This window comes from Heterodontus francisci, chromosome 13 (assembly GCF_036365525.1).
Source record: "Heterodontus francisci isolate sHetFra1 chromosome 13, sHetFra1.hap1, whole genome shotgun sequence".
Classification (NCBI taxonomy): domain Eukaryota; kingdom Metazoa; phylum Chordata; class Chondrichthyes; order Heterodontiformes; family Heterodontidae; genus Heterodontus; species Heterodontus francisci.
Window position 1 is genome coordinate 107788253 of NC_090383.1, and position 22589 is coordinate 107810841.

Below are 22589 nucleotides of genomic sequence, written 5' to 3' on the forward strand. Positions count from 1 at the left end.
GTCCCCATCCAGATGCCAACACATAGCAATGATTTCCAGATCCTTGACCATTGTGTGGTCACACCAGGGAAGAGGGCCCTGTCTCATCTGACAGAGACTCGACTGTGATGTATTTTTACCTTAAAAGGTAGCCCTCTGGAGTGAGAGGGGCGATCAAGTAAAAACCACAGCAAGCCAGTTCCAGCCAAAGGCTAAGAGATCGGTCCAACTGAGGGAGAAGCTCTGTTGCTGATACTACACTGCAACTTGCTGCAACAGAGAACTTAAAGGTGACCACTGCCTCCAGACCGAACTTTTAACCACCAGAAATCTACAATACCTCAGCAAATTCACAACTGCAAACATCCAGGCCTGCACCTTTGAAAAGACTTCCCTCCCGAGAAGATTCAAAAGGTTTCTGTGAACCATGAACTCTTACATCACTTTGGACTTTAATTGCATCCTATCCTTTCACATCTATCTATCTTTAAATGTGCATGTGCGTGAATGTATGAGTGGGTGAAGGTTGCGAACAGTATGGGTTTTGCTGATAAATAAAAATTTAACCTTCCGTCTTTTAAACCTAAAAGAAAACCTATTGTTTGTCAGTTTATTTGACCCTAAAAAACACTCAGGAAGAACACACCATTTTTGACAAAACACTATCTGCGTTCAGTTGGGAGGCGAAAACTGAAAGCCACCCACACCACTTACCACCTGTCCACAATATTGTATTTATGGCAGCTAGTTTTGGACTAATCTCACAAGTGCAAACATTCTCTCCGCATCGAACCGGTAATATTAGAAGAGGCTTCCTAAACCAGTGCAGTCAGCAGAATCTAACAATGTCACCCTGTGGACGGAGCTTGATTCATGGGAATTGAACCTTGAGTCAGCGTAAAAGATTGTGGAAAACGCACGTTTAAAATTCCATGAGCTCTGGTGTTGATCTGGCCGATTTCTCCCTTCCCACTCCGTTTGCGCCAATAGAATTCCCAAAAACAAGAGAAAGTTCAACCTGGGAACATCTTTGCTTTCAAATCTTGTCAGAGAATTCTTAATGATCTCCAGATTTTGATTCTGGCCTCCTTCTGTGTTGTAACCATTCTCTGATTCTATGAACTGGCTGCACACTCGCCACAGTCAGATTTCATGCCATCTGATAACTCCCTAAGAGTGGGACTGGCAGTGGAAACACTTCCAATTAGTCTCTCTAGCAGGAGTTCACAGGAATTTTAATTGATGTGGAATAATTCAGACTCTTCATTGTACGGCTGAGCTTTAATTTAGTTATGTTAATTAGACTTTCAAATTTGTCAGGTAGAAGATAATAGAAAATATAAGGAGTTGGGTGGTGTTGTGGGATAGCAAACTGTCCTCTATTCTGAGAGCTGCATTCAAATCCCAACTCAGGCAAAATTCTCTCCTCTCCTTTGGTGTCAGAGTCCTAATGTAGTGAGTGTGAACAGTCACAAACCCAGAGTCCAGTGGAAATATGGTCACAGCACAAATAGACCCTCAGTACAGCCTCACTCTGAGACATGGGACAGTAAGGGATGTTCACCTGAGGTTTGGGTTCAGGGATGTTGTTGGGATTGATGTTCTGTACCTCTCTTTGATGTCATATTCGATCCCGAGTTGAGGTTCTGACTGCCTATCCAGGCCATCACTAAGACTGCCTATTTCCATCTCTGTCCCTGCCTCAGCTCATCTGCTGCTGAAACCCTCATCTATGACTTTTTTTTTCTCTTTTGACTTGACTATTCCAATGCACTCCTGGCCAGTTTCCCACATTCTATCATCCATAAACTTGAGGTCATTCAAAACGCTGCTGCCCGTGTCCTAATTCACGGCAAGCCCCATTCACCCATCACCCGCCTGTGCTAACTGACCTATTGGCTCCCGGTCAAGCAATGTCTTGATTTTAAAATTATTCTCCTTGTTTTCAAGTCTCTCCATGGCCTCACTCCTCCCTATCTCTATAATTTCCTCCAGCCTCACAATCCTCCAAGCTCATTAAATTCTGGCCTCTTGAGCATCCCCAATTTTAATTGCTCCAACATTGGTGGCTGCACCTTCAGTTGCTGAGACCCTAAGCTCTTGAATATCCTCCCAACCGCTCTACCTCTTTCTCTCCTTTAATGCACTCCTTTAAACATGCTTCCTTGACCAAGCTTTTGGCCATCTGCCCTAATAACACCATATGTGGCTCAGTGTCAAAGTTTATCTTAGAGCGCTCCTGTGAAGCACCTTGGGACGTTTTATTATGTGAAAGGCCCTATACAAATGTAAGTTGTTGTTGTCCTAGCCGACTTGACTGGACACGCCTGATGCTGCTACTTGATACCTTCAATGAGAAAATGTGTGATTTCCTTAGAACTGAAACTTATCACCCTGTTGAGCAGAAATAAATACGTAAATTAAAAAAATGGTGTTGCAAATCTGGGGTGTTTACAAAAACCGTCATTTGCATAGAAAGAGCCACAGTAAGCATTACGAAAACTACTTTTGAGCTGCATGCAACGAGTTATAGCCTGCACTTTGTACTGCCTGCTATCCCATGGGATGTATAAAGCTAAAATTAAGTTAAGCAGCAGATATAATCCTTTTACCAAAGATTAATACTCAAGTGTTCTACGATGCACAGTTTTAAAGTGCAGATGTATCAGGGGAAGCTATACAAACTGAGCACTTTAGCTGTGGTGAAGAATTTGGGCAGATTCTCTCCTCCTCTTCCTCTCTCTTAATATTAAATCACTGTTCATATGGTGTAATTAGGCTCAATATGGTAAGTCAAAACTGAATGCTTTTTTTTAAACTTTAATCCAAATGTTTTATTCTTTCCAGAACAGACTTTAGAAAGAACTAAGCTTGAGTACTGAAAGTGGTTCTTTGTTGTTATTTCCCAAGAGTGAATGATAGTGTAGATGATTCGTTAATATAGAGGATCGTACAGGATGTAACTGTCCCTCGACATCTCACATTCCCACAGCTCATAACTGGAAGAGGCAATTTAATGACCCAAACAATCTGACCACAGCAGTGAGAAACGATTGACTGTGCTCTCCCTCCACTACTCTGTATGACGACTGAGCCATATTAACCAGGACGATCCCAGGTTTGATCCCTGGTCTGCTCTGTAGGAGTAGGCGGATAAGGCAAATGAGTGCGTGGCTGAAGAGCTGGTGTAGGCCGGAGGGCATCAGCTACTTGGATCATTGGGATCTCTTCTGGTGCAGAGGTGACCTGTACAAGAGGGACGGGTTGCATCTGAACTGGAGGGGGACCAATATCCTTGTGGGGAGGTTTGCTAGTACTACTCGGGAAGGTTTAAACTAGTCTGGCAGGGGGGTGGGACCCAAAGTAGTAGTCTCTCCGATGAGATAGTTGAGGCAAATGTGGAGGTTAAAGCGAGCAAGTCCAGTAGGCAGGCCGGGCAGGGGCAGGACAGGGAGCGTGGAAGGTCTGGTAGGCTAAACTGCATTTACTTTAATGCAAGAAGCCTTACAGGTAAGGCAGATGAACTCAGAGCATGGATCAGTACATGGGATTGTGACATTATTGCTATGATGGAAACGTGGTTGAGGGATGGGCAGGACTGGCAGCTCAATGTTCTGGGGTACCGATGCTTCCGGCGTGACAGAGGTGGAAGTAAGAGAGGAGGGGGAGTTGCACTATTGATTAGGGAGGACATCATGGCAGTACTTAGAGAGGATATCCCGGGTGGAAACGTCCAGCGAGGCCATATGGGTAGAACTTAGAAATAAGAAAGGGGTGATCACTTTGATGGGATTATACTATAGGCCCCCCAATAGTCAGAGGGAATTGGAAGAGCATATATGTAAGGAAATCACAGATCGGTGTAGGAATTATAGGGTTGTAATAGTAGGTGATTTTAACTTCCCTAATATTGACTGGGACTGCCTTAGTGTTAAGGGATCAGATGGGGAAGAATTTGTTAAGTGTGTCCAGGATAGTTTTCTTAAGCAGTATGTGGATGGCCCGACTAGAGAAGGGGCTACACTCAACCTCCTCTTAGGAAATGAGGATGGGCAGGTGGTTGATGTGTCAGTGGGGGAGCACTTTGGGACCAGTGACCATAACTCTACTGGCTTCAAGATAGTTATGGTCCTCAGGTTGAAGTCCTAAATTGGGGGAAGGCTAATTTCGATGGCATCAGACAGGAACTCTCAAAAGTTGGATGGGAGAGGCTGTTTACAGGTAAAGGGACGTCTGGCAAGTGGGAGGCTTTTAAAAGTGAGATAGGAAGAGTTCAGGGCCGGCATGTTCCTTTTAGATTGAAGGGCAAGGCTGGCAAATTTAGGGAACCTTGGTTGATGAGGGATATTGAGGGTCTGGTCAGGAAAAAGAAGGAGGCATATGTCAGGTATAAGCAACTCGAGGAGTATAAGGGATGTAGGAGTACACTTAAGTAGGAAATTAGGAGGGGCGAAAAGGGGCCATAAGATTTCCTGGCAGATAAGATAAAAGAGAATCCTAAAAGATTCTATAAGTATATTAAGAGTAAAAGGGTAGCTAGGGAGAGAGAGTAGGTCCCCTTATGGATCAGTGTGGTAATCTACATGTGGAGCCACGGGAAATGGACGAGGTCTTAAATGAATACTTCTCGTCTGTATTTACCACGGAGAAGGTCATGGAAGCTAGTGAGTTCAAGGGAGGGAACACCGATATCCTGGAGCATATCAACATTACAAAGGAGGAGATGTTACAGTCATAGAGTTGTACAGCATAAAACAGGCCCTTCGGCCCACCATGCCCATCCCGACCATAATGCCTATCTATACTAATCACACCTTCCTGCATTAATTCCATAGCCCTGTATGCCTTGCTCATTCAACTACCTGTCCAGATGCTGGAGATTTCGAAGTGCATTAAGATGAATAAATCCCCAGGGCCTGACCAGGTGTATCCTTGGATGCTATGGGAAGCAAGGGAGGAGATTGCTGGGGCCCTGGCAGAGATTTTTGTATCATCATTAGCCACGAGTGAGGCACCGGAAGACTGGAGGATAGCTAATGTTGTGCCTTTATTTAAGAAGGGTATCAGGGATAAACCAGGGAAGTACAGGCCGGTGAGCCTTACATCAGTGGTGGGAAAGTTTTTGGAAGGGATTCTGAGAGACAGGATTTATATGCATTTGGAAAGGCAAGGTCTGATTAGGGATAGTCAGCATGGCTTTGTGAGTGGGAAATCATGTCTCAAGAATTTGATTGAGCTTTTTGAGGAGGTGACCAAGAGGATTGACGAGGGCAGGGCGATGGACGTTGTCTACATGGACTTTAGCAAGGCCTTTGACAAGGTCACGCATGGTAGGCTGGTCCGGAAGGTTCGAACACATGGGATTCAGGGTGAGCTAGCCAAATGGATGCAAAATTGGCTTGGTGATAGGAGGCAGAGGGTGGTAGTGGAGGGTTGTTTGTCAGATTGGAGGCCGGTGACCAGTGGTGTGCCACAGAGATCGGTGCTGGGCTCTCTGTTGTTTGTCAAATATATTAATGATTTGGATGTGCATGTAGGGGGCATGATTAGTAAGTTTGCAGATGACACCAAAATTGGTGGTATAGTGGACAGTGAAGAAGGTTGTCTAAAGTTACAACAGGATATAGGTCAACTGGGAAAGTGGGCAAGGGATTGGCAAATGGAATTTAACACAGACAAGTGCGAAGTGATGCATTTTGAGAAGTTAAACCAGGGCAGGACATATACAGTGAATGGCAGGGCCCTGGGGAGTGTTGTTGAGCAGAGAGACCTTGGGATGCAAGTACAAAGTTCCCTGAAAGTGGCAACACAGGTAGACAGGGTGGTGAAGAAGGCGTATGGCATGCTTGCCTTCATCGGCCGAGGCATTGAGTACAAGAGTTGGGACGTCATGTTACAGTTGTACATAACGTTGTTTAGGCCGCATTTGGAGTACTGTGTGCAGTTCTAGTCGCCGCACTACAGGAAAGATGTGATTAAGCTAGAGAGGGTGCAGAAAAGATTCACAAGGATGTTGCCTGTTTGGAAGGCTTGAGTTATAAAGAAAGATTGAATAGGCTGGGTCTGTTTTCCCTGGAGCGAAGGAGGTTGAGAGGGGACATGATAGAGGTATATAAAATTATTATAGGGTAAATAGCCGAGTCTGTTTCCCATGGTAGGGGTGACTAAAACTAGAGGGCATAGATTTAAGGTGAGAGGGAGGAGGTTTAAAGGGGATCAAAGGGGTAAATATTTCACACAAAGAATAGTGGGTATCTGGAACGAGCTGCCTGAGGAGGTGGTTGAGGCAGGAACAGTAGCAACATTTAAGAGGCATCTGGACAGGTACTTGAATGAGCAAGGCATAGAGGGATATGGAATTAATGCAGGCAGGTGGGATGAGTATAGACAGGCATTATGGTCGGCATGGACACGGTGGGCCGAAGGGCCTGTTTCTATGCTGTACGACTCTATGACTCTAATTGATCACAGCCAGAGCTGTAATATGCCTGAGTGTCCTTGGGCTAAAGAGAGGCCATTCAGTCGGTGTTTCAGCCCTTGATCATTATCCAGTGGCTCCTGGTGGAACATACATGTGTGGGTGTTAGATCAGGACAGACTTGGATCCAGCTGTGATGCTCCCACAGTCAAATAGCCCACAACCACTCATCATCTCGGCTGCTGAAGAGTTGCTTGTGCTGATGAAACTGGGCCCCAGCATGGGTCAGCGCCTCCAGGAGAGGAGAGAATTGTCGGAAGTGAAAGAAATGACAGATACAAGGACAAAAAAAATCGAGAAATGAAAGGACTGTTTTCAAGACATGTTTGGATAACTTGTGTAATATTTGAATAGATACAATACTTTAATAAATTGTCGCACATCATTGATAAAACAGAACCTGAGAGAAGGCTCAAAGAGCTGTCTTTCAAAGGGAGAAATTTTTGCTTTAGCTTATTTCATTCAATATATATTTTGGGCTCTTCAGGGTGAAGGATGTTATCCTAGGTAATGCACTTCATTTCCTGGTGTTGGCATTGAGCATTGAACAGGTGTAGAACACAGTAGATCGAGTTCCCCTGCTCTATCCAAACCAAAAACTCAAACTCAACTCAGAAACATGCCTTAGCCCCAACCTCCCCTCCAAGTATGTTTTACTGTACTCACAATTCCCACACCAGTCATCCTGTGGCATTCTTCACTGAGGTCAGAAACTGATGCTAAATTAGGGCAGTTTGTGTTCTGGGCTCTCACCTAGGATATGTTGTACACAGAAGCCATATAGCCAGCAGGCAATGGGGATTTGTAAACAGCATTTGCTGAGGATGTAAAAGGCTTGCATTGTTCCATGTACAAATTTCAATGGCCAGAAATTTCCTTGGAAATGCTCCAGCTCCACCATCTTATCTTCACCATAAATATAACAGAAACCCCCTGTTAAACGCATAACCAAGACAAACTTGAGGAGAAGCCCTGGGTCCAAATGGATTGCACCCGCACATACTCAAAAGAAGCTAAGGAGGAGATATCAGAGGCACTAGGAACCCTATATTAAAAAAATTAAATAGAATGGGGAATAATGTCAGAGAATTGGCAAGCAGGAAATATAATCCCTATCTTCAAAAAGGAGATAAAAAGGAGCTATAGACCAGTTAGCTTACCACTAGAATCTTTGCTAAAAGATTAGATAACAAGGTGTTCCTGATGCCTCCTCCCTCTTCTCTTCCTCCCTCTCTTCCCCAACCACCACCCATGCCCCCCCACCTCCCACACTCCCAGAGGTGCCCTCTGAAGGCCTGGTGGCAATGGCTGCAACCTCACGAGAGCGAGGTTGTGAAAGACAGTATGAATTTGGAGACATGCTCCAATGCGTACCCGAGTGGTCCAGGTACGAACCTTGGTTTCAGGACGCTAATGGCTTGCTCTGTGATGTTCCTGGTGACAGCACGACTGTCATTGTAGGGGCGCTGTCCACGTGTGGTCAGGGGCAGAAGGGAATCATGAGCCATGAGTGGTGCACTAAGCAGCCAGTCTCTGGTTTGTCATGGTGGCCTAAATGCGTCGTGGCTGCTGCCAGGATAGCGGGCATTCACCGACTGAATGTGCTGGCCATGGTTGTACACTAACCACATGTTCATGAAGTGGTGGTACATCTCCATGTTAATTTGTGGGGCCTGCAGAGCAGTCGATGCTACCCTGCATCGTTGGGAATCCTGCTAACCTGGAATGTCACATACTCACTCCTCCTGCTTCTCTCTGGTCGGTGAGAAGACAATGAATTTCCCCATTCTTTCTAGTCAGAGCCTCTGTCACCTACCTGATGTGGCAATCAATAAATGGCACACTGTGAAATGTTGGAAATGTGGCCTGTGCCCATCTAGAAGGATCCGCTGCCATAGAAATTGAGGGCCATAGTTATCTTTACGGCCACTGGCAGTGCCATGCTCACCCTGCTGTGCAGGTCAGGTTGTAGGTTGCACAGTTCAGTCACCACCACCTTGTTCATGACTGAGATGGCAGTAAGAGAGGTGCTCTCTGAAAACCCTCGTCAGTTCAGGTTGGATGGTGGCGTGGGGGCAATGCAAAATTGAGCGGCAGACTCTGGGAGGCCTACCCGCCCTGATTCCGCCTCCGGATAAGTTTACGGAGGTCAGGTGGGGGGTGGGGAGTGGGAAACGGCCCGCCCGCCTGAGGCCAATCAAGACCCTGAAGTGGCCACTTAAGGGCCCTCGCCCACCTCCACGGATATTTTACTCATGGCAAACGGGTGTGCTGGGGATGTGAAAGGCCACAGGGTGACCGATTGAGGGCCGCCCCTGCCTCCCAACCCATCCCCAGGACCCAAGACACCCCCTCCCCACAAAGGACCACTCCAGCCTCACCAGGGAAGGATCGATCCCCCTGCTGAGGCAAAACCCTACTTACCTTCCCTCCTCATTCCATGGCATCAGCTCCCGGTGGCGCTGATGGGACTAACAGCTGCCAGCCCGCTGATTGGCTGACAGCTCACTGAGGCGGGACCTCCTCCCTCAAGTGGGTGGAAGTCCTGCCTCGGGACAATTAAAGCCCGGGGACCCATAAAATACGGGACAGATCCCCAGGTTCGGCGGAAGCAGGTTCGCCACCGACTTTCATGTCGGAGTCCGGCTCCCGTCCGTCCACCGTAAAAGTCCGGCCATTGAGTGGGCGTTAAGAAGACCTGGGAGGGCCAAGATGCGGCAACTCAACACTGAATGCTGTTTGATGTCACGATCTGCATGTTTACAGTCAGGGAGCACTGCGTAGGCCATGCTAGAAGCAGTCCAGCCATCATTTTTGAAGTTTTGGTGTTCCGTAGCGCTCGTGTCAATGGTGCTACAAAGCTGAATTTTGTGGCCAGAGAATAGAAAAAATTCAGCATGGATTTCTAAAAAGTTATGATTGAATGCAATACAGTGAATTTCCACTTGTGGGCGAGTCCAGAATAAGTGGGCGTAAATATAAGGGGCTGAATTTTACTAGTGCACTGTAGATCATGGCAGTGTGCTTTGAAGGTCCATTGTGCGGAGCAACCGTTGCTGAGTCCCCACAATATTTTGCGCGGGGGCTCATTTAAATGGAGGGGGCGGAGAGGGGGCCCACGATGTCGTAAAGGGGGCGGCAGCTCCGTCCCCAGCAACGGTGTCACTGTGCAGGTGCCAGCACCATTTTTAAAGGGTTTCAGGCCCTTCATTCTCATTTCAATTATTAATCTGAATTATGCAACCTGCCGAACAATTTTATTCCAACTTAGCTTCCCCTCACCCACCCCAATGGATCCTTATTTATTACAGTGACATATCCTGCCAAAAAATCACCTTTTGATTTCCTTCCTGAACTTTCCCCCCTAACATCACAACATTTGACCCTCAACCCCTTCCCATCATCCCCACAACCAATTACAATAGTTCTCCCCACTCCCCCCCACCCCACCACCAATGTCATGCCTCGGATTCCCGAATGGGGAACCAAAAGTGTGGGATTTTCCGGCCACTGGCTGGAATATCAGCATAGGATGGCTGTTGGGACAAGGTAAGTTTATTTGAATACATTACAGTGCATTTACAGATGAAAATTAAGGCTCCACCGCCAAGTGGTGGGGGGGGGGGTGGTGGTGGCACCGCACCAAGGCCACACTGCCGGTAAAATGCGGTGGGGCCTTCCCAGCGTGAGGGTCGTGGTGAGCCTCTCCCAGAAGAATTTCCCGTGCCCCCCCCCTGTCTGAGGGCTAGTAAAATTCATGCCAAGATATCTATTAGCAGATCAAATAAAGAATTGAGAATTTCTTTACACTGCAAATGGTAAGCATGTGGAACTCACTGCCACATGGAGTGGTTGAAGCAAGCAGCATTGGTGTATTTAAGGGGAGACTTGATGCAAACATGGAGAGTAGAGGGATATTAGGTTGTGGACATCATAATGTCCAAACTACTATTTATGGAACTCCTAAAAATATCAACCTGTCTCACCTATTTCCTCTTCTTTCTTTAACAACTCCAGGGCACAAACCATCTGGTCCAGGTGTTCCACAGATATTCTTTGTTTTATTTTGAAACACTTCAAACCTTCATCAGCTTCTCCTTAGTTCTACTGATAAGTACAATGTTTAAACCACGCTTGGCAAACTCATATGCATATGCTTTCCCAATTCCATCTGTTCCACTAGTGACAACTGCCCATTCGCCCAAGGAATTAAAGAACGAATTCAGTACTCCGAACCACTTGGTGAGTACAAAATACTTCAGACATTTCACTACTTTCACTACCTTGACATATGTCATGGATTCTTGTGCCAGAATTTGCCCATTCATTTACCTTGAAATTTGCCTCTTAAAATATTTGCATAATATATAAACACAAAATTATTTTTTCCCCTATTTTAGTAAAGATGCTATTTTGGCAAGTTAAAACTTTTTTTGTAAACAGAGGAGGAAGGGATTTAATTTGAACCTAATATCCAAAGCAACAAATTTGACGGCATGCATTTGTGAAGTTTATTTCTTTACGATAGTTTTATCTCCCCTATATCCTTTAAAGAGTTCATCTTCTCATTGACACTGTCTTTTTATCTCTTTCTCCAATATTTATTATGTATGGTATTAAAAGTGAATCTTGATCTTTCACGGTCACTGCCTTTCTATTTTTTTCTTGTTCTTTTTAATTAATCATTTAGTTCAACAAATACCCACTCTGCCTCTACCTTTCTCCCCTTCTTTAAAAATCTCCACAAAATTTATCGGTTTGATCATGCTTCTACATCATCTCCTTAACTCCTCTCTTATCATTGCTGGTTGTCAATTTTCTCCTTTGGGATGTTTTATTGTGTTATATACATAAGTTGTTATTTTGTATGACTTCCAGTCTTCCCTACTTCTTCCTTCTCCCAAACTCTCATGCAGTGACTCTTGCTGCAATCCATGTGTAATGGGTAATGATTGGAAGAAACTCATTTCTCCTTTCTTAGCTGAGGCACATGAGGGTTGATGTAGATATAGGCCTGAACCTCCCGAGATCAACTAACTCAGTACAAGAGTATGATTTAAACCTGGGATCTTTCTGGTCTCTGAGGCTCAACCAGGATTAAATTATGAGGACAAGTGGCACAGACTAGGCTTGTATTCGCTTGACTATGGAAGATAGTAGGGTGATCTAACTGAAAGATGTTTAAAATGATTAAAGGATTTAATAGGGCAGATAGTGATAAACTATTTCTTCAGTAGAATTAAAATTAAAATTAAAGCTAGGCCATTCAAGGGCGATATGAGGAAATACTTCTTCAATGCAAAGGGTACTGGAAATCTGGAACACTCTCCCCTAAAAGGCTATGGATCATTTAGAAACTTCAAAACTGAGATTGATAGATTTTTATGAGGTAACGGTATTAAAGGTTACAAAATCAAGGTGGATAAATTAAGTTGAGACATCGATCAGCCATGATCTGATTGAATGGCAGAACAGGTGGAAGGGGCTGAATGGCCTACTCCTGTTCATAGCTACTCAGTGCATTAACCAGGTCAGCACCGGGGAGCTTTGCTTTAATAAAATATTGTATAATACAAACACAGTTCACACTGTAAAATGTGTAAATCAAGTTTATTTGTTCTCAAAGAGTTGCATTACTGCCACAAACTTTACAAGCTGCCAAAGATACAGGAATAATAAATTAAGACTACTGCCACTTAAAAAATATCAATATTCTACATCGAAATTTAAAAAAACTCTTGCCACAAGGTCAGTTATTTCACAACTTAAAAGAAAACCATACTAAATTACAGGATTATTACAGCATGTGTATACACAGGCATGCTTGGTTCAACAGACTCTGCAGGTACTGTTAAAAGGCGATCTGTTTTAGCATAGTTCCAGAAAATTGCTCATGCAGCCCTAGTAATGTAGCATTACCAGCTTTTAACTTGTGTGCTTTATGCATATCAACTTTCCTCCATTCTGTAAATCTCATGTGATGGTACAGTACAAGGCTCTGCTTCCCACACAGCAGCCACTTTACTGGAGCCATCAGCCAAACTTGCAAGCAATTGTATCAAAGCCAGACTTTCACTTCAAAATTGGGGCATGCATTGAGTTCAATGTAGTGTGAACTGATTTTCAGTCCCATTTAGGGTTTTTAGTTTTTGTTATGATTGTTTTTGTTGATAACCTTGGCAGTGAAAGGCAAAGGGGGGCAAATAAGAAAAGGAGAAATACAATCAGCACTTTAAAAAATTCCTATTATATCTTAATGAAACCACGGTACATACACAGTTTACAATCATGGTTAGCATGCTGCCTTTAATTTACACATGGGCTAAACACTTTCACAATAATATTCTCTTACTTCTACAATTAAGAAATATATAATTTAACTTGACTGCTAATGATGAACCTATTAACATTCATTGCACATGATTAGCATAAATCAGTATGTTTTGATGAATTGAGACACAGGATGAATACAAAACTACAATATGATCCATCAAACAGAAGCCTGCGTACTGGGCCCAGTTTGGGTTGAGTAGTGTTCTGATTCAGCTGGCACAATTTGCACATCTAACTTGTTCCTTTGCTTCTAGTAAACACAAACATGATGCAGCCGATTAATGCTCAATTTTATTTAAGGATCAGCTTCCCTGTGTTTGTTGGCCTACCTCAGCTTTCATTTAACACTTAAAAGTATTCAGCATACTATCCTCAAATAGAAATTAACTTTCAAAAGATCTTTTTCCAGACATAACAAAAACACAATGGTAAATTTCGATAGCATCACGATCACATTGCTATGAAAATATATTGAAAATATACCCAAGTAAGAGAGAATTTTGAGAGCAGGGGACAGGAAGGACCAGACCTATTTCAGCTCATGTAGACAAATAAAAGTAATTTTTCATCCTAAATAGAATTGTGTGGTAGAAAAAACAAATTTGTTGGCAGACTAGCTCCTCTTATTACCAATACGTGTCTCAAATTCCATCTGTGGGAGGATATCCAGAAACAGGTCACACAAGTTTACAGAATTCCATTTGTTTGCAATTTTGCAATCAGCTGCAACTTGGGGGCTTTTTACATTTTCAAACCTGGCACTTATTTAAAAACCCAAGAAAGGGCTATTAGTGAGTGTTGTATTAAAGGAGCCATGGTGTGATGGGATGCCTCAGTAGTACAGTTAAACTATTTGTTCCCTTTTTGAAAATTAGCATAATTGGAATAAATAATAAAATACAGGTTTGCTGCTTTATGGGTTTGGTTAAAATTCTTGAGCCTATGTACATCCACTGTTGCTTGAACAGTTTCCCTTAATGATAAAAAGTTAACTTCTCTAGATACTACACATTGTAAAAATAGATATTACGCTAATACAATACTCATGGTTAAAACTGTACAGCTGTTCTTTTGTTCTACGTTCTGGTAAAAACAACCAGCTGTGTTTGCACTGAGGCAAGGTGGTAATACTTGAACCTGCAGGCGGGTTGTCTAACACTGTCCGCTACAATGGGAAAAGAGGGGGAGGGGAAAATCTTCACCGCCATGTGATAAAACTACTCTCGAGGACTAGTGAGATCAAATAAAGACAAGCTAAGCAAGACACTCTAGGAAAAGGAAAATTAATTGACTGGGAAGCATAGGGAAATAAAGGTATTTTTCTCTTCACAGGAGTTAGCAGAATGTGGCCTTGATGTCCCTCTGGTGTGAAGACAGAGTGCTGGCTTTAAGTTGGGCAGAGCACTGCAAAAAGAATAAAAACACATTATTAATAACCAAGTAGAATTGGAAATTACATAGAATATACAACACAGAAACATTCAGCCTAACTAGTCCATGCCGTTGTTTTTGCTCCACTCAAGCCTCCTCCCATCCTTCCTCAATTAACTATCAGCATAACCCTCTATTTCTTTCTCCCTCAGATATATCTAGCTTCTCCTTAAATGCATCTATGCTATTCGCCTCAACCGCTCCCTGTGGTAGTGAGTTCTCGCCACTGTCTTTGATAAAGAAGTTTCTTCTGAATTTGATTTCTTTGTGACCATCATATTGATAGCCTCTTGTTTTTCTCTTTTCCACAAGTAGAAACACTCCCTCCATCTATCAAAACCTTTCATAATTTTAAAGATCTCTATTAGGTCACCCCTTAGCCATCACTTTTCAAGAGAAAAGAGACCCAGCCTGTTCACCCTTTCCTGATAGAACCTTCAGGTTATACCCATCATTCTTGACATTTAATGGCATAACCATTGCTAATTCCCACATCTACATCCTGGCGGTCACTATTGACCAAAAACTTAAGTAGACCAGCTACATAAATAATGTGGCTACAAAAGCAGGCCACAGCCTGGATATTCTGCGGTGAGTAACTCACCTCCTGACTCCCTATAGCCTTTCCACCATCTACAAGGCATAAGTCAGGAGTGTGATGGAATACTCTCCACTGCCTGGATGAGTGCAGCTCCAGCAACACTCAAGAAGCTCGACACCATCCAGGACAAAGCAGACTGGCTAATTGGCACCCCATCCATCATCTTAAACATGCAACTGCTCCACCACCGGCGCACCATGGCTGCAGTATGTACCATCTACAACATGCACTATAGCAACTCACCAAGGCTCCATCGACAGCATCTTCCATACCCACGAATTATACCACCTACGGGAACAAGGGCAGCAGGCTCATGGGAACATCGCCACCTGCAAGTTCCCCTCCAAGTCAGGTGGGTGGGTTGGGGTTTGGCAGGGGCGTGGGGTAAAAATAAAGTTCCAGATTTCCAGAAACCTTTGTGTGATAAAATGCTTCCTGATTTCATTCTGAAATGGCCTAGCTCTAATGTGCTCTGTCGTTCTGGATTTGCTTTCAAAAGGAAATTGTTTTGTCATTTTAAACACCTTGATTAGGTCACCCTCCCAAACCTCTAAATTCAAGGCAATAGAAGTCATGTTTATGCAACCTGCCCTCATAATTTAATCCTTGAAAGCCCGTCATTCTGATGAATCTGCACTATACCCATTTCAAGGCCAATATATCGTTCCATTAACCTTTTTGATTACTTTGCATACCTGTGCACTAGTTTTAGTGATTTGTGTACATGGACACTCAAACTCTATACAGTTTCTAGTCTTGCATCATTAAAAAAAATTTGGAATTCTTTCTTGGATCCAAAGTGATCACCACACACTTCCCCACAATGAACTTCATTTTCCACCCATTTCACCTACTCACTTAATCAGCCTGCATCCTTTTGTAACTTCCGGCTCCCATTTACACAATTTACTATGCTCCTTAAAGATCTGTTATAGTTTCTTGTTTGGTGGTCCATGGGTGAGAAGTGGGGCTAGCAGGAGGGGGAAGACAGAAGCACCTAAAAGAAACATGTTTGCTATCTATGTGTTGGAGAAAGAGTGGGTGTTATAAAAGCTTGTTTTGTTTTTTTCAAGATGCTACAATTTTTTTTCAGTAGGAAGGTTCCCTATCCCAGATTAACCCTGATGTAAAAGTGAAAAGTGCACATAGTGATGTGTTTAAAAATTTGTAATCATAAGCTTCCATCACCCTCCACACCCAGACAGGGGAAGAAATTAATATGCGTAATACCGCTTCTAGCTACCTGCGCGGCCCACATGGCATTCTTTCGGAATGAAGCTAGAAGTGGCGCTATGTGATCAAATTTCTCCCCCATACACTCCAAAAGCACCAAGATCTTGTGCAAGAGCTACACAAAACCAGAAACAGAACACAGAGCTAATGTTCTTTATAGACAATCTGGTCCCCTGGAGCACACAGACAACACACTTGAGGCCCTTACATTATTTAAAAAGGGACAGGACCGTAAAAATCTCATACTCTGTGCTGATTTACTTCCAGGTTAGTTCAGAATCCTGCAGCAATTTTATATTCTAGCTTCAGCTTCCATATATGGCTTTAATTCCCCTAATTAACTGTCCTAATTCATCACTAGAGACTTTAAATTAACAGTTTTTTTTGAAGATGGGAGGTTTTCTCACATTACCAAAGCCCTCAATGACTGTATTGCTAGTTTAACTTTATCATTTAGTAAAGGGGGGGTTTCTATCTGTACCAGATCTATGAAGATAGCAGCACAGCACATGCTTCTGCTTTTCACCCACAGAGGTGTGGGAGAGAAAAAAGAGGGAGAACTTCTTCTTGTGAAGAAAAAGAAGCCAAGTGATTATTACCTGCATATGTTTATAAAATACATTCTTCTACCAGCAGTGCTGTGATTAAACATATACGTTTGAGAGCAAAACACAAGGCAGGGATTGCCATTGGTGAAATGGTCCTTCAGAGAGCCAGCACAGACATGATGGGAGGAATGGCCTCCTTCTGTGCTATAACCATTCTATGAAATGAATGGGTTAAAAGGCAGTTACTTAGTTATTGGGTTTTTGGTGAGGAGACAAACTTACATGAAGTCCCTTAATTAGCACAAGTACCTTGTAATCATCCACTATTCAAGTAATAATCAATCTTTTTGCATCCTGTTAAAAGACCAAGATACTAGTTCCTAAGAACTGTACAAACATACAAGCACAAGTGACATCAAATATCCCACAGCCCCTGTTCTGCAGACAATATACACAAACCTCAGTCAATCCAGCCTTTATACGAGTGCTAGCAAAACAAAAAAAGCAAAACAAAGAAAAGTCAGGTGACAGAGGGAAGGAAAGAAAATGTAAATTCAACAGAAACAAAAATTGAAGAGCAACAAAAAGAAAAAAATCTGAAGAGAATTAAATGATCAAACAGTTTTTTCAATCCACATCATCACACTGTTATTTCAATTCGTTTAGATGACTGAGACAAATTTGGTATGGTCATATATGGTCTTCCAATTTAAAAATAATTCCTCACTGGGGCCACGTGTCTTCATGTGGTCAGTCTGCCCACAAACAGAAAGGGAGACAAAGCTTAGCTCTGGTCTTTCCGTAGTTGGCAGCAAAATCACCGCTGGTCAACAGGGAGCCCAGATGTTTAGAGTGGAATAAAGCTAGAATGTCAGCTCTTTTGCCAGATATGGGGTTGCTCAGCACTCTAACGCTGTGCCACCCAATTGCTGAATTGACAGCTGGCCAGAGCTGTCACAATCAAAGCAGACAAGATGAAGCATTAAACAGGCTAAGGACTCGATTCTGCAATCCGTGGAAAAGGACACTCCTCTTGTCACCATGCTGGATTAATCTGGTATTAACTTTAACTTTGCAAATTGAACTATCATACACTTAAAGCCTTAGCAATTTTGTTTAGTGAGATTGTTTGAAGATACTTGGAACACTTTTTTAAATAATGATGTCTGAAGTGTAGCAGATAATACAACAGCCTTATATAGAGATATGCAGTGGATTATCTAATAATTTATGGCTTTCAACAACTTAAAGAACTTCTAAATTGAATTTAAAAATGTTCCTTTCCATCTATTAAATCTCACTTTATGGAGGTGATTTTTTCCTGCTTTATTACTGGGGTACACATTTCCGATGTGCAAGGCAAGGTAAAGTGGAGGGGGGGGTTCTGAGTTTCCACCCCTTTTTTTTTTAATTCCACAGGGTTCATTGATGGAGTGTGCTCCCAGTCTGAGAAGATCCAAGAAGAGACAGTGAGCAGAGTCCTGAAGGCAATGAGAAGATAAGTCTTTTCCTTTTACAGGACTGGGATGATGGCCATGAGGACTGGAGGCCTTCTAGCTGCTGCTTTTGGACACCTGTCAAAAGGCCCTGAAGCTGGCGGCCATTATCTCTGTGTAGCGCCTGAGGTTCCGTTCTCCCATCTGGGTGCATATCTGTACTGAGGGAAGGTCAAGCCGGCATAGAAAGCTAGAATCTCCAATAATACAGGCAGTTTCCGGTCAGGTCATATGGAGTGCACTTTGGGTATACTTTGCCTGACTTGTGCCTACATAGGTTGGGGATGGGGAAAGAGGAATATCAGCCCTCACATTTCATAAACCTTTGCATAATTTTCACAAAAGGCCCGAGGTTCTGTGGGCATTCCAATTCTTGTACTTAATGAATCTGGTGAAAGTGATGTATAAGAATTTTCCTCAAAAATTAAAGTGCCACCCCCCCACCTACCCCCGTGAGGTAGAAAAATCGGGATATATAATTAGATAAAAGCCACACTTCAAGAAACCAATTGCAAAACTGGTCAGTGACTGAATTGCCATTCCCACACACTCACAGCAATGAGGGGAAACAAATCCCTTTGTCTATTTGGTACAATTTTCTATGAAGTGCATTTATCTTCCTGCTCTGCTCTTTAATTTGTCATTTTCCTTTTTAGCTTCACTGACATGTGTTTAACATTTAGAGTCAGCTTGCTGTTAAAGCGCCTGAAGAATAGCAAATTTGCTAGCAGCAAATCGGCACTATAAGCATACAACAAAAAGCTCTGATTATAGGGAATGAAGGTTGCCTAGCAACGTGCCATATTGTTTCCAGATAACACTTATTACATATGTAGTATGCAGAGAAGGAATTTGTGATTGAAGCATTGTCGTAAGCATGGAAAGTTTTCAAATGAAATATCTCTGCTACAAACTTGGCACCTTTACAATCAACTGGGCACTTTTTGGTTTTACAGAATCACTGGGCAGAAATTTATACTCCTGCCGCCAAAATTGGCAGCGGGCGAAAACAATGGCTGCCCGCCCATGCGGGTCACACGTCATGGAGCCACCACGATATTAAGAGCGGCGGCTCATTTAAATAGCTGGGGTAGGCCGTTCCCCCAAAGACGTGGAGGGGGCGGACTGTCTGTCCCTGGCAATGGCATCAGTTGCCTGTGCTCAGGCGCTGACGCCATTTTTCAAGGGCTTTGAGCCCTACCGTTCAATTTAAATTTTTAAAAAGACATTGAATGAAAAAATTAAAAACATTTATTTTACACCACACGCACCACCCCCTCCAATAACCATAGAATTAATTACTTGCCCTCGCCCCCCAAAACACTTACCTTGTACACCTGACCTTCATCCCCCCCAAAGTGCATAAACTTTAAACTATAATCCTTCCCACCATCTCCTACACCACTGATATTACTTTAACTCCACCCCATCCCACACTGAGAAACTTACCTCCTCCCCCTTCCCCACCAGTGAAATGCCTCATTTCCCTGGACAGACATCCGAAGGCTCGGGAGTGCCGGCCAGCGGCACGAAGATTGCACCGGGACAGATAGCAGGAACATCAATATAATTAATTCAATGATTTTTTAAATATAAATAGCAGTCCTGTCACCGAGCGGCGGGGGTCACCACAAGGCCTCCCGACCGCTGGCAATATCGGGTCAGCCCTCTCCCGGAGACATTTTCCGTCCCTCCCAGCCCCCCACGACCTCCTACGTGGGGGGTCTGTAAAATTCAGCCCACTATCTTCAAGAACAACAATTAAGAAATCATTTCTTGTTTGGGGAGGGAGTAAAACCAGAAAGAAAGGAAGGAAGAAGAAGAACATGCATTAATTGGTGACTTTCATGCCCTTAGGATCTCCTGTAGTGCTTTACAGCCAAAGAATCACTTCTGAATGGTAGCCCTAGTTTTTACAAGCAGGTAGAATTCTTGGTACTGCCTCAAGACAAATTTATTCTGGAAAAATCTGTGATGAAATTTGATCTCAACAAGATACTAGTTGTCAGTGCTAGAGAATGAAACATTTTTCCACTTTTGGCACCCAGTGTTACCATCAGATACTACCAGATCACTGTATGAGTAAGATACACAGTGCAGCTACCATCATGTCCCAATAAGCCTAGACCCAATTTTAGAAGGGATCCTATAAACAGGTACCAAGTTGTCTTAATTAAGCAGGTTACCAGAGTATCTTAACAATTGTCACTTGATATTTCTACAGCAAATCTTCATATCTCCCTCTAGAATTTTAATGGAATCCTTTGGGAAATGGCCATTTCTCTGGGGTTAGTGCCGATCTCCTGTCAAGGGAGATGGAGGAAAACCCATACAAATTCTACCTGCATTTAGGAATGCATGCAAGAATTTTACATGGCAATGTAGTACTCAGATAGGTTTTGCACAATTTCCATGATGCTGGTATTAGCCAGCATTACAGCTAAGTGTTTTAATGCAATTTACATTATTGCACTGACCATTTATAAGCAAAAAAGGATTTGCCAAGCGCTTTCACGAACCTAGTGTCTATTTAACATCCACTGCGATAATTACTAGTTTACTTTTATTGACCCAGTAAAATTAGGTTAAGATATCAAATGGTTAGTGATCTATCAGAATACTTCCAAACAGTTTACAATTTTAGTAGGGCCATTAGATCTAGCTATGTATGGTGATCAGTTCTTGGTTTTAAATTTGGCTGATGCAGCACAACCAAGATTTTAGTTGAAATGGAATCAAGTATGCCAACATTTTTGTCTGATTCCTGCACTAATAAATGCTAGCGGAATCAATACAGGCCAGAACTGCACCATACTGTTTGCAATAACCATATTTTAATAAAAGGTTTAGTTGAAGCATGTTAGAGGTCATTGCAATAAAGTTCAGTACTGAAATAAGCCAATATAAAAGTACAGATCACTTAGGTTTATCAGCATTTGACTTATTAATGGATCAGTGAACAATTTAGAAAGCAATTCTGCACTCACCTTTCAGAATGTAATCTGTCAGCAAGCTTGGCACTCTCTCACTATCTTCCTTCATTGCCTGAAGGACTTAAAGGGGATGCCAACAATTAGATTTTCAAATCAAGATTCTCTTAACTCAGGAGATGCTTTTACAGTGAAACACCGAACCAACATCTTTTGGAATATTTAAAATAACCAAAGACTAAACCTTCAGCAGTCATAAATATAAAGTACACAAAAATGAAGAAACTATTTAAATGGAAATGGACATGCATGAGTACACTGCATCAGTAATAGTTTTGTGCTATCCCAGCAAACAGAAAATAATTCCCTGAAATTGCTAGTAGATTCAAATTTGGCCTCTGAATACATGGCCATTTTTGAAGACTGGAGGTTTGTAGTAAAGATCATGGGGTATAAATTTGTCTTCGGCAGTGGCGTAAAACAGGCGAGAGCAAATTGACATCCCATTTTACACTTCACCTGCTTTTCACTTCCATTCACTTCAATGGAAAAGGAAATTGGGTAGAGTGCAAGACAGGCTCCCAATTCGCTATTGGAGAATAGAAAGGTACTGCCATACCCACTTACAAACTGCAACTGTAATAAATGATGCCCATGAAGACTGAGCAACTTACACCACTCTCCTAATTAGGTGCCAGAAGATCCTGCAACCCCACTGCATGTTTGTTTCAGGGGTAAAAACCACCAATTTCATGGGACTATTTTCCTGTACCCTAAATATGGACACAGCCAAATTGGGCTGGGCAATTCAACTGCAGAGTGAGCTACCCGAAATTTTAAGAAACAATACTTGGGAGCGATGAACCTAGTTCACAAGCACATTTATGGATAATTTAAGCATAGGTGAGTTTTCAGTCAGCTGTATTTTGATATATCGGTTCTTTCCATCTTCAGGACCACCGACTGGTACCACCCATCATTAAAGGCTGCCTGAATACTACACACTTAAAGTTAATTGGTAACCTCTTTATATCTATTTAGAAACAAGAAATTACAACTTAATTAAAGTTCAGCCACCTATTTGAATGGGTTTTAGCCCACTGTAGTAACTGAGTACAAATACACAGGGGAAATTTGTTTCTAGTTCGAATAAATTATCAGTATAAAAGACTGCAATTATAATTCACTAGAAATAATGGCAAAATAAATTTTTCCCTCAGTGTTTTGGGGTTAACTTATATTTGCATTTTATATCATCTTTACTCACTTTTGGTCAAGATTTGGAGATCTTCTACAGATGGGGGGCCAGCCTTCTTCTCATATGGAATGACCGTTGTCAAATACTGTCACAAAAAGAGTGAAATAGATAATAGCGATCTACCATGTACAACCTTAATATACAATTGCTAATACAAGTTGCATTTATTCATCAACTCTATGTGCATCTCCACAGGCTGCAAGCTAAAGCCAGCTGGAGGAAAGAGGCTGAGGATAGCTTCTTCTGAAGTCCAATCATACTTGACTCAAATACACCATTACATGATTTTTACTCAGATGCTG

General features: G+C 42.7%; 1 protein-coding gene across 1 annotated transcript in view; it reads right to left on the minus strand.

The window, feature by feature from the left end:
* Positions 1–12050: 12050 nt before the first annotated feature.
* The window catches only part of fez2b (fasciculation and elongation protein zeta 2b), a 192593-nt gene continuing 182054 nt past the window's right edge, over positions 12051–22589 (minus strand). Inside the window, exons 6-8 of the mRNA XM_068045358.1 lie at positions 22297–22372; positions 21087–21152; positions 12051–14194 (exon numbers count right to left, since the gene is read on the minus strand). Coding sequence (XP_067901459.1) covers positions 14178–14194; positions 21087–21152; positions 22297–22372 — 159 coding nt within the window. The 3' untranslated portion in view covers positions 12051–14177. The remainder of the gene's footprint in view (positions 14195–21086; positions 21153–22296; positions 22373–22589) is intronic.